This window comes from Lissotriton vulgaris, chromosome 5 (assembly GCF_964263255.1).
Source record: "Lissotriton vulgaris chromosome 5, aLisVul1.2, whole genome shotgun sequence".
NCBI classification, from domain to species: domain Eukaryota; kingdom Metazoa; phylum Chordata; class Amphibia; order Caudata; family Salamandridae; genus Lissotriton; species Lissotriton vulgaris.
Window position 1 is genome coordinate 1,687,573,205 of NC_141693.1, and position 18,539 is coordinate 1,687,591,743.

General features: G+C 40.5%; 1 protein-coding gene across 2 annotated transcripts in view; it reads left to right on the forward strand.

Moving 5' to 3' along the window:
* MARCHF10 (membrane associated ring-CH-type finger 10) overlaps positions 1 to 14,206 on the forward strand; it is a 279,236-nt gene extending 265,030 nt beyond the window's left edge. For both annotated transcript variants that reach the window (XM_086923827.1, XM_086923826.1), the window contains one exon: positions 13,565 to 14,206. In XM_086923827.1, coding sequence (XP_086779953.1) covers positions 13,565 to 13,626 — 62 coding nt within the window. In that variant the 3' untranslated portion in view covers positions 13,627 to 14,206. The remainder of the gene's footprint in view (positions 1 to 13,564) is intronic.
* The last annotated feature ends 4,333 nt before the right edge of the window (positions 14,207 to 18,539 follow it).

The following is an 18,539-nucleotide window of genomic DNA, read 5'->3' on the forward strand; positions in this document are numbered from 1 at the left end:
TCGAAGGCTGCGGACAGGTCCAACAGCACTAGAATCATGGAGCCCCCTCTATCTTGTTGATGTTAATACCTAGCAGCCCCTCCAAGAATAAAGTTATTTCACTGCGTATTAAAACCAAGTTGGGACAGTAATAAAACATATGCAATAGATCTGCTGGGCCTGAATTGCATTTGGGGCATTTATCGTCTTCTCTAAGTCCCCACCCAAATAATTTCGCATGGGTATAATATAAATTAAATAAAGTCTTATAGTGTTGAGACCTTAAATTTGAAGCTCGAAATACTTTCTTACTTAATATTAGGGCAAGGTCTATATCGACGTCCGGATCTCCCAATTTTTGTGCCCAAGTGACCTCAGTTTTTTCCAGATCATCTATGAGGCCATGCAAAGACAAATTGTAAGCAATTCCAATCTTCTTTCCCCTTTTTTTAGATATTCAATCAATTGGCTATCTGGGAGTAGTAAAAGTTTTGGTCTGTAAGCTAATAATGTTTGGGCGATTTGTTCATATAATATCCAGTGACTACTGGGGATCCCATACTTCTTCTGTACCTTGTCAAAGCTAAGAACAGCACCACCTTTCATAACATCGCCCAGAGATATTATCCCATGCTCTCTCCATGCAGTACAATACGCACTTTGGCCCAAATGTGGAAATAAATTAGTTCCCCAAACCCCTTCAATGATCTTATATCTTGCTTTCCTATAATATCTTCGATCTAACTCGCATTGCAGTAGCCCATAAGCCTTCCTCCCCAATAACAGCTCAAAGATAGAGGGGGGGACCTGACTCTCAGTTTGATCTTCAGATGGTAGTGGTTCCGCTTGAACTAATATGTTCATCTGTGTAAGGAGGCATACCAAGTGATATAATCTCAGATTCGGCATAGCCAGACCTCCCCTGTCCCGGGGTAATGACATGTAATTAATTGAACGTCTCACTTTGCCATACTGCCAAACAAAGCTAACGAATGTGGATTCGATTTTCTTCAGCATATTTTCCTCTAACAGTAATGGGATAGCCCTAAACAGATATAAAACTTTGGGGAACATTGTCATTTTTAAAACATTCACTCTACCAATCAAAGATAAGTGTAGCACATCAATTCTTTTCAAGTCCTTTTCAATTTCATTAATAAGGGGAAGATAATTCTCTCCGACCATCTTCTCAACTGCTGCGTTAATTCTGACCCCAAGATATATGGCTGAATTTACAAATCTATAATCAGAACTCACTATATTTTTAGTACATATTATCTCCGTTTTCCCCTCATTTAACCGATAACCTGAGTGAAGACCAAATTCGTTGGCCAGTTGAACCAAAGCTGGCAGTGCTTGATGCGGGTCAGATGTAGTTATCGCCAGGTCATCAGCATAGGCAAGCAATTTTGTAGTGAAGCCATTAAACCCTACAGGGCTAATTTGGCAAGAAACTAACATTTTTTGAATGAAAGGATCTATATATACAGAAAATAGGATCGGGGAGCAAGGGCAACCCTGGCGAGTCCCTCTCTTTATCATTGGAATAAATAAGGTGAATCAAGGTAAAAATTGCTAACATTAAAAGGCAGCAGGGAAGCTTTATACAAAAATATGTCAAGCATTAAAATTTGTACAGCTAATGTAGGCGGCTTGAATGATTCGAGAAAACGTCAAAGGGTGGAGCATTTTCTAAGTTCAATAATGTTGATATTTTTTGCATACAGGAGACCCACCTACCTTGGGCAAAAAGAAATTTGATGAAATTCAGGGGGCTCGAAATCTTAGCCTGCTCATCTCAAACGTCAACAATCAGAGGAGTGGCCATTTTAGCAAAGCCTATGGTAGGAGGATCAAAACGTTACAAGGCTGACAGCGCAGGGAGATGGGTGATAGTTGAACTTAATCTAGGCTGTACAATATGTGTGATATACGGAGGGAGGAGTCAAGATGGCGGGCTGAAGCCGCCAGGTGAAGGCTGCTACATGGAACTGCTCCGCCGCGACTCGGATATGTTTTGCTGAAACTCAATCAATTTGGCTGATTACGATAGCCTTTGAAGGGAGAGGAGAGAAAACGCATTGGAAATAGCGGCGCCATTTCGAAACTCACCGCCGCAACTTTGCTCGCTCGCTGAGTGGGGCTTTTCCACCTCACGGCAAGATCCAATGTTCCTGACGGTGCTTCATCAAAGCAGGGGTTTTCTCCGCTCCTGGACACTCGCCAGAGCTTGCTTCACTCGCACGCCGACGAGGCTGCTCATTGGGGCGGGTTACGGATCCTGTTTGTCTCCTCTGCAGCTGTGTGCACGCCTGACGCCGCGCTCTGTGCTACAGGCGCCGAATAGTTTGGAGTTCGCGGAGCCGATGTCAACGAGGCAGACGCGTTCTACAAGAAGCCGGAAAGTTGTCAAAACGGCGAAACAAGGAAAAACAGGTACGATGGCAGCAGTGGCGCCAGGCGGTTCTAATACTCCACTAGTAGAGCACTCGGCGAAGATTAAATCAATCAAGTGTGTTAGTGATATTGGTAAAAATAAAAATGAAAAACAAAAAAACTCTGATATGCTAGACCGAGAAATAAATAGTGAACTTGAAACAATGCCTGTGCAGGACAAGAATGGAGGAACTACTCTAACGGGACAAAAAGCGCGTAAAGAGTCTGAGATAGAAGTAGAGGTGGAGGCAGAAGAGCAGGCAGATTTAAACAAAAACTCAGATAATAGCGCGAATGAAGCTCTGATGGCAACCACTATAGCAGAGAAAGTGGAAAACAGGAGTAGAAACAAGGGTTCTGATAAACTTTCTAGAGTAAATAAAGCAATACTTTCTTTAGAAAACCAATCAAATATTGAAGATGTTACAACAAATGAAACTCAAACTGGTATGGAGAAGACATGCGAAGAAGGGACCTTTGCTGAAAATACTAGCCCAAAAAAGACGCAAGATATCACGCTTAAAAAAGGAGGGGACATAGTGGAACTAAACACTAAACCCAACGCACAAACGAATAAGTGTAAAATGGCGGGGGGGGAAGTAGGAGATGGTTCAATTCAAGAAAATATCGAGCTAGCAGACGAGGACTCCAACCTGGAATATGAGGAAATAACAGACGAGGAAGAAACAGATGGCACCCCTAATATTAAAACTAACTCTAGCAAACCAATTGGTTCAAGGAAAACCAAAATGAAGGCTAAAAACAAACAAAAAAATATAACCCTCAAACCACTAACTAGAGCACCAGTCGGAAATAAGAAAAGCCGCTTTATTGATGATAGTCCATTGAGAAGATGGATTGAAGCTAAGGGTGGAGTAAAGAATATGGCTCTAAGACTTTCTTGTACAAGCCCCAAAGACGAGCACAACTCTCAGGGGTGCAACAAAGTACATATAACGGAATCCATAAAGAAATCAACATTTGCGAACCATGAATCAACAACCCCCCCAGGCGAAACTAGCGCTAACACAAATAATGAAAATAGTGATGGTGCTACCTCGACGATTACCTCCACCTCCACCTCTACTAATAACATTGAATTCGACGAATCTGTGGACATTAACTCTCAAGATACAACAGCCAACTCTAATATTACTAGGGAGGACCCGGGTTATATACTATCAAGTTTAAAACCAACTAAAACAATGTCAGTGGATAACTCAGTGGGACAGCCTGATATGGTAAATAATGCGACAGAGGAAGCAGACATGAGTACCTCACTTTTGGACGTTAATAATCCGCTGGCAAAGAAAACTCATATGGACCTTCTCAATCTAACTTCATCTCAGGGTCAAACACATGCACAAGACACAGTACCACTACAAGACTTATCAAAAACTTCATCAAACACTATATCTATGGAATCAATTATGCAAACTCTTCTTGCACAAAGAACGGAGAGTCAACAGCAATATTTACAGCTAAGAGAAGACAATACTCAGATACAAGTATGTATGAGAGAAATTTGTCAAAGTCTTGGTGGGGTCACAAAAGAAATAGAGGACATAAAACAACGTATAGTAGAAGTGGAAGAAGGTGCCAGTAGAACAGAATCAACAGCAAAACAGAACACCTCAAGGGTCTCTAAACTGGAAGCTAAAGTAGAGGATTTGGAAAATCGAGCTCGGAGACAAAATCTTAGACTTTTTGGAATTCCTGAAGGAATGGAGGGGGCCGACCCGAGATCTTTTCTGGTGAAACTATTTCAAAGAGCCTTTAGTGATTTATCCGATTGGGATTGGGATTCCCAATTACAGAGAGTACATAGACTGCCTTTGTTTCAAAAAAACAAAAATAGTAAATTCCCTAGACCATTTTTGATTTATTTTGGGAATTTTCTACTGAGGCAAGCTGTCTCACTCAAAGCCAGACCTAATAACCCTGTAACTATTGACAACCTAACCTTTTTCGTGAAGTCAGACCTAAGCAAAGGCACAATGGATAGACGATGGGAACTTCGGAAAATGATTGACTCTTTCAAAGACTTAGGGTGCATGGCCTATCTTCAAGAACCTGCACGTCTCAAAGTTATACGTAACGGCCAAGCGGTATTCTTTACCGAACCCGAAGAGGCTGTACAGGCTCTGGAAAAAATCACTTTGGAAAAGGGAAAAGAGGACAATTAACCTAGAACCTAAAATTTATTAACAGCGACACTATCTCTTTTGTCTGGCCACATTGTTGATATAATACTTAAATAACCCTTGGCCTATCTTAGTTTCCCATTTCATTTATTCACTTTTCTCCTTTCTTTTTCTCTTTGTTGTCTGCTTATACATCTTTTATTATATGGCCAAATATAGACACACTTATGAAGCGGTAGGGGCAGTTTTCATGTAAGCTCCTTCACTATGCTGCCTACACAGCGGCAGCAAGAGATAGAGGGGTGCTCCCCCCTAAGGGACGTGAGGGTGCAAGGGTGGTGGGGGGGTGCTGACAAGGGAGGGGGTGGGAAAAAGCGGGGGTTAAAAAGGAAGAAAAAGTATATTTCAAGAAATGAATTTGCTTTAAAGAACATTAGAACATTTTTGGTTAAAAAAAGGTATCAACAGAGGGAAACTAATCACACGGGAGAGATTATAAATTATAAAAAATGCCTAAACTAAGACTATTAAGTTGGAATGTAGATGGTTTAAATAGTAAAATAAAAAGGAATTTAGTACAAGAAGAGATTAAAATGTATAATCCAGATTTTGTGCTACTTTCAGAAACTCATATTAAGTACCAGGACAGAAAATTGCTGTCCCAGATGGGTTACCAATTGGTTGTTTGCTCTACTTTAAATGCGACTATTAGAGGGCTAGCCATTTTAAAACAAAAAAGAAATCGGTTTGAAACAATTAAAACAGCTTCAGACGCTCGGGGTAGGTGGGCAATTTCCCAGATACAAGGCGATAACAAAAAATTTGTACTATGTGTGTTATATGGACCCAATATCGATGACCCCAAAGTATTTGAACAGTTAAGCATAGAGCTATTAGATTGGGAGGGAGAATGTATAACTGCGGGGGATTTTAATTGTGTCATTAATTATAAAATATATTCCACAGGGCAAAGCAACCCTAACAGAATGCACAAAGTTAGATCAGCTATATTAGAACTAGCACGATTAAACAACCTGAAAGATATATGGCGTTCTAAATACCCTCTGATAGCAGGTTACACTTACTACTCTGCGCCGCATAGATCCTGCTCTAGAATAGATATGATATGGGCATCAGACCAGATAGCAGATAACTGTGAAATTGAAATATGCCCAAAAATTACATCAGATCACAATCCTCTGCTACTTGAATTTGTAATAAGAGATCAAAAGAAAGAAACACGAAACTTTACATTCCCAAGATACTTATTGGCTGATGCTAGGTTTATAACACTATTGAAAGAACATATACATGAGTTCATATTATTTAACATCAATACTGCTAATATAAATACAGTATGGGATACTTGTAAGTGTAGCATCAGGGGGTTTGCCCAACAATATATATTGATATCAAATGCCGAGAACCACCGTGCTAGCAAGAGAATCGCCTCTAACATAATCGAACAACAACTTGCCGACGCTACGCGACACTCAAAAACTGATATTGATGAGATTAGAATAAAGCTAATTGAATTACAGTCTTGTATAAAAAAAACTTTAAGAGAAAGATATAGTGCTAAAATCCATAAATATAAACCAGCCCAGTATGAAGGCGGCGATCGTATAGGCAAAGTACTTGCATATAAGACTGCGGATAAAAAAGCTAAAACTAAAATCAAGGCAATAATAGGGTTAGATCAAGGCATCTATGAACAAGGAGAACAAATACTAAATCAATTTGCTAATTTTTACCAAAACTAATACACTCCAGATAATATACCTTCCAAAAGCACAATAACACAATACCTCAATAAATATTTACCATCACAAAGGCTTCTAAATATAGAAGCTCTTCAACAATTAAACTCAAAAATAACACTATTTGAAATAAAACGAGCAATTGACGCTCTACCGCTAGGAAAGGCAGTTGGTGAGGACTGTTTACCTTTGGAAATATATAAAATTTGTGCCCAAAAACTACTACCAATTTTGGAAAATGTGATTAACTCAATACTCACATCTAAGCAAGCACCACCATCTTGGAAAATTGCCAAAATATTTTTTTTCCTCAAAAAAGGCAAACCTGAAAAAGAGTGCGGTTCATACCACCCAATCTCTTTGCTTAACTCAGACGTAAACATTTTCTCTAAAATTTTAGCCAATCGTCTCGCTCCTATTATGTTAATTCACAACAACACGGTTTTGTAACAGGTAGAGACACTACCGCCCACGTAAATATGGCAATCATAGCTTTCGATGTTGCTGAGACTATTCACACCCCACTCGGTATGATCATGTTAGATGCGGAAAAGGCATTTGACCGAGTGGGGTGGGAGTATTTGTGGGAAGTATTAAAGAAAATGGGAATATCTGGACCATATCTGGATTGGGCTTGTTCATTATATGAGGAACCACAGGCCAAGATTAGTTATGGGGGTAAAGACTCAGCTAATTTTAAGATAGGAAGAGGAACAAGGCAAGGCTGCCCTCTTTCCCCATTACTTTTTGCTTTATCTCTTGAACCCTTTTTAAATGCACTAAACGACCAGGCTAACATCATTCCGGTTAACCACGGCGAAAAACCCCTCAAATTAACAGCTTTTCCTGATGATATTGCAATTTATACAACAGATATAAATAAAGCAATGCCTGAGATTATTGATGAAGCGACAGAATTTGGTAATGTATCTGGGTACAAACTAAATGTGAGTAAAACACAAATTATTGCTAATTACACCCCAGAAGAACCTATTTACGATATATGCCAAAATGCTATATATTTAGGAATTAAATTAGCTGCGAATGTGGACAACATAGTAAACATGAATTATCAAGCTTTCCTAAAAGAAACTGCTCTAAGTCTTAAAAAATGGCACAGCTTAGTTTAATTGGACGACTTAATTTGATAAAAATGAAGATATTACCCAAATTACTTTACTTATTTAGGGCTATACCACTACAACCTAGTAAACTTTTTTTTAAAAAACTAGATGGCATATGTAGCAGTTTTTTATGGGGGTATAAAACAGCACGAAGGGCTATCAAGTTTCTGGAATTGCCAATATCAAAAGGTGGCCTCACATTTCCTGATTTTAATTTGTACTTTCTAGCAACTTTTTTTCGTCGAATAAGGAGCTTAATGAAGAATGAAAATCCACTATTTTTCCATCACTACATGCTAAGGCCTGATAGTAAACAATTCTTATTTCGCGCACACGACCCGAATTATTTTAAACGTGTCAAATTTAAGACGGCTAAGCACATTAAAAAAATCTGGGACCAAATCTTGTCCATTGACAAAAGTTCATTTTTTAATGCTGAACTTAGACTCTGGAATAATCCAGGTCTTCCTGGTATTTTCTCTGATGGGACAGGATACCGATGGATCAGACATGGAATTAACACACTGGGAGACCTCTATGGATCAAACGGTATCTTAGATTTTGAAAGACTGAAATTAACAAATGGTCTAACAAACGATATGTACTTTAAGTACAGACAAATAAGAGACTTCTTTTTTTGCAAAATGAAAATAACGGAAATAACCCAATCGGACTTACTTGAGTGTTTATATTCTGATTAAACAAAATCACTAATAAGATTGGGCTATCAACACTTAGCTACGGGCAAGGGCGATGACACAATCAAAATTGCAATAAAATGGTCTGGTAGTCTTAACATGGATATCAATCCTACACAGATTGCAACGGCACTATCACACTTAAATAGCATAGTACATTCTTCCAATCTTAGATTACAATCCTACAGAACAATTACACAACTTTATTATACCCCACAAAGAATATCTACTTGGACTCAGGGGAATTCAATAACAGATAAAACAAAGTGTCCAAAATGTGATACACATGCAGCTGGAATAGAACATATGCTTTTTTCCTGTCCCAAATTATCTTTATTTTGGAATGGAATAATGGAAGTCCTAAAACACAAACAGATAGCAATTCCGGTGCTTTCTGCACATTTAGTTCTATTAGATCTAGAAGAAACTAACTGTCTTAATAAGGATCTCATAACTATACTCTTTGCATGTGCAAGATTAGCTATAGATAGAACATGGATATCTAAGGATCCCCCTAATGTTTCAGAATGGTGTGCTTTGGTTAGCGAAATAAGAATTATGGAACTTACATTAGCTAAACATAGAGGCCCAAAAACCTTTAAAAAAAAAGAAAAGATTTGGAAACATTTTTTTGAACTTTAAAATTTGGAATTTCTTACTTGTGACTATCTATTATTAGTTGGGCACTATTTTTTTTAACTAGCTAAAATGTACTCAGTAACTTTTCCTTTTGCTTTCTTATCTCTCTGTTGTTCTTTTTACATTGTAAAATGTAATTCAAGTTAATATTATGTAAACTTTACTGTTACATGAATCGATGTATTTTTTCTTTTTCCTTATCTTGCAATAATAAACATATTTTAAAAAAAAAAGATATACGGATCAAACCAGGATGATCCGGAAATCTTTGACTATTTGGAAGGAGAACTAGCTAATTGGCCAACACCCTTAGTGGTTTGTGGGGATTTAAATATTTCAGTAGACTGGAACAAAACAGATGATTATGCTGGGCGGAAACCTAAAGTGTTCCGAGCTCTCGATTCCCTTATGAAATCACATGGTCTTAAAGATGTGTGGGCGGTAAGGGAACCTTTAGATCCAGGCTACACCTACTTTTCTTGCCCTAACTCAAAGTATACTAAATTAGACTACTTCTTGATTTCCTCCACGGAGCTGAATAAGGTGCGAATCAAGAAACTTCCAAAATCAATATCAGACCACAATCCTCTAGTTTTGTACTACGATATGCCTAAAATGGAAAGGAAACTAACCAGCTGGTCTTGTGAGAGAAAATTATTATTGGATCCTACATTTGTTGAACATCTCAAAAAATGGGCTGTGGAGTTTTATGATAATAATAGGTATAGTGCGTCTAGGAATAACGTTTGGGATGCTTTTAAGGCCGCTCTAAGAGGAGAGACGATAAGCTGCTCTGCTAGGATTAGGAAAGACGATAAGAGAGAAATCGAGAAGCTTACAGATTTGTTAGTGGTAGCGGAAGAACAGCATATTAAGGACATAGGTCAGGGACGAGAGGGGCGGGAGAGTCTAAAAAGAATAACTGTTCTTAAAGCGGACTTGCAGAAAATAATCACTCAGAAAGAAACTAATGACTACCAGGTTTCCAAGGCAAGACGCTATGAAACAGGAGAACAGGCAGGTAAGGCACTTGCTCTGCAGATAAGACAAAAGAGGACTATGAATTTAATCTCATGTATACAGGACGAGGATAAGGAGTATACGGAGCCTAATGACATCTTGAGAGTCTTTCAGAATTTTTATCAAAATCTCTATAATGAAGAGGGCTCTACGGATGAGCATGGTTCAGACTCTGGCTATGCAGATGGTGGGCCGTGCCTAGACACTCAAACTAGAGAAGATCTTGATAGAGACCTAGATATGACAGAATTAACTAAGGCCTTACAGGAACTAGCCTCAGGTAAGGCAGCAGGGCCTGACGGAATCCCCCTCGAGGTGTATAAATGCTTAGAAAAGGAGATCGCACCAATTTTATTGGATTTATTCAATGGTATTTTGTGGTCAGGTATAATACCCGAGTCCTGGAAGGAGACTAACATCGTTATCTTCCACAAGAAGGGAAAACCAAAGGAATTGCCGGGGTCTTACCGAGCGATATCGCTAATTAACGCAGACACTAAGCTATACTCTAGGATCTGGGCTGGCAGGTTGGGAGGGATCATTGGACGTCTCGTTTCTCCGTGGCAGCATGGGTTTATACCCGGTAGAGATACTGCAGAGCACACTAGAAGAGCAATTGCGCTATTTGATGCCCATGGTGCTACGGGGGGCGAGATGGCCATGATCCTCCTCGACGCTGAGAAAGCCTTTGACCGAGTGGTATGGGATTTTCTTTGGGGGATTTTGGTCGGTAAAGGATTTGGTAATAACTTACTGAGGGCGATTAAGGCTATGTACCTTGCTCCGGTGGCTCGTGTTATGGTTATGGGTGAAAAATCTGATAAAATAATGATAAAGAGAGGGATTCTTGGGGCTACTTTCCAGCGCAAATAAAGTGTTACGCTGGAAACTAAACCGACAGTTAGCGCACATTTGCATCACTTTTGTCATGCAAACCAAAACCTGGCACAGATTGTTAGTAAAATCGCCTTTAAGTCTAAAAAGAATATGATTCCAATTTGCGTGGTGCAGGTGCTTCATTGCAGTCTTTAACATCTCACATAGGATGAGCACAGAGTCATCCCACTACAGCTAGTGGCACTCATTGTCATGATAATCTGGACTCTGCAGGACAGAAATATTCACATCAGACATTTGTAGTTCAAAACCATTTTGCTAGGCCTGGATTCCTTATTTCCTATCCTCTGTGAAAAAGTTGTACAGGTCTTGACAGACAACAATGATGGCTTCTTTTTTAGTTAAATCAGAATGGAGGAACTCAGTCTAGAACTATTTGACTGTTCAGATTTGGGACTAGCCCTCAAAAATGCAACTAAACTATATACCCACATCCTTTTCGCAGACTCCATAACACTTTTCACACGTCAGAGGTCAGTTGTTAGGTGCTTCTGACCATTTTCAGCTCCATGGCTATCCACAGACAGATCTTATAATCAGATCAGTTTTACACGTCTGAAGCTTGTAACGTGTCTAGGAGCAGGGATGACGACTCTAGAAGATGTTCTCCAGATAGAGGGATCAGGATAGTTTGTTTATGACTTTATTTTGGCTAATTTATCACACTTTTGGGAAATTCGGGAAATTCCTCAACTTTAATTTGATACTGATTGACCCAATTTGGCTCAGCCAGACATGGTTCGGCAAATTCTTGCTCCTTTCACAACATCTCCCTAATGCTTTTTCAGGTTCTCAATCGTGTAATTCAGTAAGGGGCTGATTTTTCACCTCCTCTTTTTATTGAAGAACTTGAGTGACTGATTATTTAGAAGCTCATCTGGACATGTCGGCAGAAATTATTGGCGCACCTTGGGCAGCTAGTATGGCATTATCAAGAAAACTATGCAAAGGCATTAGGCTCTACTACTGGGCATTTGACACAGGCATATACCATCCCACATCCTCTGTGAATATTTTAATTATCAATAGCTATTTAACTAGCAGAGGGATCATAGACTATTAATTCAAACACTACGTGGGGGCTATTCACTAACAGCGTTTTGTAGTATGTTTAGAAGTACTTTAATAGTACTATAAACATACTATAAAATTCTATTAAAAAAACCTCCATGTCCAAAGTTCCTATCTTTTATGTGCAGAGATCTCCACACATGTAAATATACATTTTAATAGTCAATGTTGGAGGGAGGGGGGCTGAAAAATGGGGAGTACTAATGGGCAGGGTGTAAATGAAGAGTAAAGAAGGGGTTAAGGGTGGGTTAAGTAGAGGTTTAGAGAGGGACACAAACTCACCCACAAAAGGATAAGCCACTTCCTATACACAAACGACCCATCTATAGTTACTACATCTAAAAAGGACCCTAAACAGTCATAAGTGCACTCCAGCTCAGAGCTGGATTAAGTTCAGCACCACCCATGGTCCCATAGAAAGTAATGAAGGTAGGGACCTACAATAAAACCCCAAAGGAATCAATGTTAAAATTACTTACATTATTTAAACTGTTTAAAAATACAATTATATTTTATTTAATTTTTTAGAATTAAAAAAACATTATTATCAATTTATTTTCACAAATTGTATAGATATTTTTTAAATATAAGAATTAATGGGACGTTAATATTTATTAAAAAACAATTAAATTACTGTAAATTCCACACAGCTTTTAATATGTGTGAATACATAATGAAAGCATTCTATTAGGTGGAAAGTTTTGTAATCAGCTTCAGAAAAATAATTTTATATTGTGTTTAATATATTGAAAATATTTTTTTTATTTAAAATTAAATAAATGCTATAATTAATTTATAATAGTCTACATTTAAAACAGACATGTAAAATCAAATAACATTCATATTTGACCCAAAAATATTTTTCTGATTTTTTTATAAACTTGAATAAACTTTTTTAACTTTTCCCAATACTATGCAATATGAAGATCCCTGCCCTGGTGGAAGAGATCTCCTCCTACCTGTGAAAAGTTACAATTCACAGGGTAAGGACTTATAAGTCTAGCCTTTTGGGTAGTTTACAGTTGTAAATGGTGAATATACTAAAGTAGTAAAGTTACTGAAAAGCAAGTGAGTAAACTTGTACATTAAGTTTACTTATGTGTAAATGTACCCTTATGAATAGGCCCCTCTATTTGGCCATTGTATCTTCCTGGATTATTCAAAAGACACATTTTGGTGGGAAGAGATGGGTTGAGTTAGGAAGACCTACCAGTTGCTGGTGGACTGTTCACAAGGAACTTATTCAGAGGTAACTGATTAATGTCACACTCTTTCACCATAGACTATACATGATGTCACAAGGATATGGCAGTTTTCATAGTCTAGGGTATATCACACAACCCTTCAGTTCTCTGAAGGGGCTTGAGGGTTGCAGTGTGCTGTTCAAATATGTCTATGATCTGAGTGTCCTGATCATATTTCCCCTCCAGCTGTGTTTTTCTTACTCAAGAGCTTTGTTCAGTTTATTCCGATTTTAAGGTACAGTGTTAATATTGTGCTTGCCTCATATGTAAAATTGCTGATTATGATGTGTGTTTGTAACATTTACTAATTCCGATGTAAAAGATTGTAACCAAATAATTTGCCCCATCCTGGATAATCCTAATAACTCCTTTTAGTGGATAAACGCAGACTGAGTTTAGTAAACAGAGCAAACGTTAAGAGATTTGTAGGAAGGAGTCATATTTTCATTGGATATACCCTAAGGAGCAAGCAATAGCCGAATATACTGAGGAAGTAATAGGTCGTGTAAGATGCTGGAATCTAAGTTCTAACAGCTCTGTTCCAATTTACAGATGCAGAATCAGGAGACAGCGGAGAGGAGAGCGAACAAACAAGCCCTAGCAGCACTGCGTGAGAAGAGATTCATCCAGTAGACGCCCTCTTTCAAGACAGGAGGACAAGATTCCTTTTCATCGTGTTAATTCAAAAGATTCTGTGTGAGCCAGAAGGCTAATGCTTCAGCCATGTATACCTCCAGTGAGCGTGGCTCTCCTGTTGAGGGCCATGTAGAATAAGGCAGTTAAATAAATATGCATATCATAGAGCTGCTCAAAATTGGTGGACCAACCAGCAGTGCATGCAGTGTGGGGCCAAAGACTGCGGGGGGAGGGGGGGGGGGGGGGGGGGGCTCTTGCGATTTGTTAAATCCATTTAATTGATTTCTTGATATTTTATGAGGTTGTGAATAGCAATCGAACAGATCATATATTATCTTGCTTACAGTTTGTGGGTTTCTTCAGTGTTTCTGTTGTAACAAAACTAAACTAACACTATAAAAATGTAAAACCTGCTTCCGAATCGGAGGAAATAGGCATCTATTGATCAACAAAATCAGGTTTCTGCTGTCATCCACAGAGATTCATAGCAGTTTATTTGTGCTAATGACAACGTGACTATTTTTCTTCCAAGTAATAAAATTATTAGTTTCTTGCAAACCCTATAGTCATAACTCACTACCCTGTAATTGCGCTAGAATGTAATCAATTTCTGGCTGCAGCCTCGAGGCGACACATTCTGCTTAGCTCTTCATGTTGTCAGCAATTGAAAAGTGTCTTTTGACCTAAGTGTATTCATCTGCATTATCGTGGTGGGCAGTTAAAGAGTTCCATCTTTGTGCTTTACATTTGTTGTTTTAGATGCCACCACCGTTACCCACGATGCACAGTCCTGCTCACTCTCACAGCATCTTCCGACGAGACTTAAGCTTCTGTGGGTGCCCCTTCAAGCAGTTGTTCCTGGAAGCTTTAATACCTCTGCTGTTGCTGTGTTCGCCATTCAACCTAAACACAGAGGGCGTCATCTACAAGAAAATGACGCAGTGCAGCGCTGCAAGTCATTTTGCTGCGCCGAGCTTCGTCATATTCAAAGCACAGGGATGCGTTGTATTAACAACAATACAACGCATCCCTGTGATTTCCCCTGCGCTGGCGCACAATTGGCTGCCATGCCCCAGTGCAGGAACACTTGGGTCATTTTGCAAGGGTGCCTGCGCTGCGGTGACGATTGCTTTTGTGCAGGAATGCAAACCTTTCATGGAATTAGTTTTTTAAAAAGTGACGCATTGCAGCGCAATGGGCTTGTAAATAAGCCTAGAGCGGGGTGGCTCCTCCGTTATGGTGGAGGAGCTTCTCCCACCTGCTGAAACCAGCAGAGGCAAAGGATAAAAATAAAATGATAATAAAACATTTTTCCTATTTTATTTTAATACCTGCAGGCTGCGATTTGAGGGAGGGGCGTAGACTCCCATACTGACACTGCAGCTGCAGCACCAGGGAGGAGGGGTGATAGCGGCCAAACCTTCATGCGCACTTAGCCTTTCTCCACCAAGCTGTGTTGTACAACTAGATGGAGAAACCAGCACAGGCTCCAGGTGTATGTCTGACCGAACCGAAGCGCTCAGACCAATCCCAGCACTGCTCACATGCTGAGAATGCTATTCCCAGCATGTGAGCAGTGCTGGGATTGGGAGCTGGGAGCCTGCGCAGTGTGCAGCAGGCTCTTGACAAGGATGTGAGGATCGGGACCAAGGTGGCGGCAGGTAAGTTTTATTTTATTTATACTTTTTTATTTGTGTGTTCCCCCACTCCCCGCCCCCTGCCCCACCACTTCGCAGTACGAGTGGCCGCTCCTGCCCCAGAGGTAACACTAGCCTTCATCATTTCTCCCCTACCCTTCCCCCACCTACCTCAACCCAATAATGTCCATCCTCCTTCGGTGCACCGAAGAACTGAGCAATTTTTGCAGCTTGGGCTAATGTGTTATAGCTGGCATTTTCTGGGACCTTCCTAGGTAATTTAACATGGTTCTCATTGTCAGCATGTGATAAGCGCTAGTGGATTTAGTACGTGAAATAAAAACTGCCTGGTTTTAGCACTCGACTGAAATGCACTGTTTAAATCATGTTTCGCAATGGCCCGTGCATGAGAAGGCGGCACTATGGGTAAAATACACTGAATGTTTTAGGGGGTAATTTCCTGTCAACAGAATCTGATGGTTGCCCCATGTGCATTTTGCAACACATTGTGTCACCAAAGCAAGACGCTGTTCCTGGGAATCGGAATTTACCAGGAGAAATAAAGATCGCCTGCTACAGGTAAATAACTGCAAAATTGGGCATAACAGTCAAATTTGGTGCGAAAAGTAAAAAAATGTGCATGTTCCGTTATTAACTAGGTCTTTTCCATCGGTAAATTTTGGCAGGCTTCAGGTGATAAACATCTCACTACTTGTCATTGTAATACCTGCACACATACATATTTGATGTAAGTTAGTACATTACAGAGAAATTGGTAATTTAGACCCTAGGCCATGTGTAGCACCTGACAATCCTGCCAGGCCCCGCAGATGAAAGACAGCACAAGTTGAAATAGTGTGTTGAGTAACTGATTATGCTGGCTCTGAATGGCATGAGGCAGTGAAGTCTGATGCTCTCTGGTCCATCTGCACACTTTGGACACATTGATACACATCAGGAGGCCGCTTACCTTACTTGGCACCACACCATTGGTAATAATGACCCACTACATAGATAACGTTTAAGCTACCCAGCAGACTCTGTTGGAATACTAAAGAGATCAGGAGGGGGCACTCGTCCTTCATGATTTAAGCAAAACAAGTGTTGAAAGCTGAATTAGAAAGGTGCAATAAGGATTCAAGGTACCAGAATAGAGCCCTCAGTCAGAATGAACGCTGTTCACTCTCAGTGGACCACTTTCAGAGTCTAACAGCTTTGTAGACAGGTCACAGGATGCACTTACATATCTCTAGAATGTCAGAGAGAACATTCTCTAGATTACATTTTTGTCCTGAGGACAGCATTGCCTCCTAACTTTCTATCTCCCATCTCCTCAGCCCAGGAGGCATTGAGTGCACATTGCTAACATCTCTTTACCCAAGGCTTTCAGGTTATACCGTTCTTTGAAAAAAAAATGCCCATGTAAGAACTACTCAAGGGTTTGGAGTAGGGTTATGTAATATGGGCATATACTTCAGGGACTATTGTGTTAAGGGAGTGGGTTGGTTTATGCTGCACCGATTTGCTTTTATAAGTAAGTTAGGTTAAGGGAGGGGTTGAATTGTCCCGTTAGGGTTGAGGTTTGTTTCTGAGAGGTGTTGGGCTGCAGATGGGGTTGGAAAAATAGGGGCCATATTTATAAAAGTTTTCCGTCGCCCTTGCACCGTAATGCAAGGGCAACGCAAAACTTAGATGAGATTGACCTAGCCATGCAAGGCCACATTGCGTGGCCCTGCAATGCTTGTACATATGGAGTAACGCAAGGCAGTGCAAGTCGCTGCCTTGTGTTACTTTGCCCCAGGGAGGTGTTTAATGGGTGGCACATGGGTGTTCCCCGCATCCATCCATCTATTCTGATGTATTCCCGGATTTACCAACACTGGTAGGCCTGGAAATGCATCAGAATTGTGCGCCTTCCCACCAGAGGAGCAATGACGAGAAATATTTGTATTTCTTCTCGTGGTTTGCTCTTTCTATGTGTGCCCATTTTGCAGCACGCTTAGAAAGAGGAAAATCGGGGGTAGCCTGGCCAGGAATGACATAGGATGGGCATTGTTAGAGCTCCTACAGCCCTTGGGCCCTAAAGCCTCCGAAAGCCCACCTACTCACTTGAAACTAAACTCGATGGTGCAGAAGACTTCCTGAGTCAAATGACTGCAACTGGGACATGGTCGGTGTCCCCCATGTTGCATCTACGGGGTGGAGGGTGGACCCACCATCCCGGGATGCGCGCAACCGAGCCTTGCTGGTGAGCAAATAAACACACGCGCACACAGTGTACTCGTTAGGCGCGGACTGCCTACGCAGCACCGCCCTTATTTATTAATACTCGCGCAGGGGCGGGACCATCCGGCACGCGCCGGCAGTAACCACTAGCCCGCTGTTGCCACACCCCATACCTGCCGAACCAGCATTCACAGCTGATGTTGCGTGGAGAGGCAGCGCCATCTTGCCCCAGCTGCTTCGGGCTTGCGTGCTAGCTGGGGGGCAGAGTGGACTGACTGGGGGCCCCCTAGAAAAGCAGAGATCCATCGCTGCTGCTGGAGCATGCTCGGTGCCCCCTGCTCTCGCTGACCAGCTGAGCTGCAACCGTCCCTTGAGCCACGCAGAGTGGCAGCTCCAACTGTAGTGTAGTTTCTATATTTCCAATAGGCTCTGCGCATTGGAATAATATATCCTGTACCTTAGACGTAGGACTGAGGTCTACTAGGTCTCTACCGGGTATATTAGACTTAATTGTGAGTGCCAGCTAGCTCAGAGGTCACTAGAAACTTTCTCGAATAAACAAGAAGGGATTAGTTTCTGGCAACCGCATAAAACATGACAACTTTGTTTCCCAAGAATAAGAAATCAAATCTCTAGAGTCGCGGAAACAATAGATAACTATTTCACTCAGTCAATCGTGCATGCTTAGTTTCACCAGAGGTGGAAGAGGAATAGAGAGACGGGTTTTTTCAATAAAAAAGGTATTTATTGAACAGTCTTCTTTCTCAAGCATTGAAAATGAACTGCTACAATAGTAAAGCTTACTATGAAGTACAATGCATATAATACGGATAGTATTATAAAGTAGTACTGTAAAAGCATGATATGGTTTCTAAGCCATAAAGTGCATAAAATGTATAAAATACACGAAATATATACTGTGATAAAAGGAAGACTAAAAGGTACTCAACTGGTGCTTCTAAAATACGCCTACCCCGATGTACCTAACCTATGTCTAATACGAGGGGGAAGTAGAAGAGGAGTAGCTT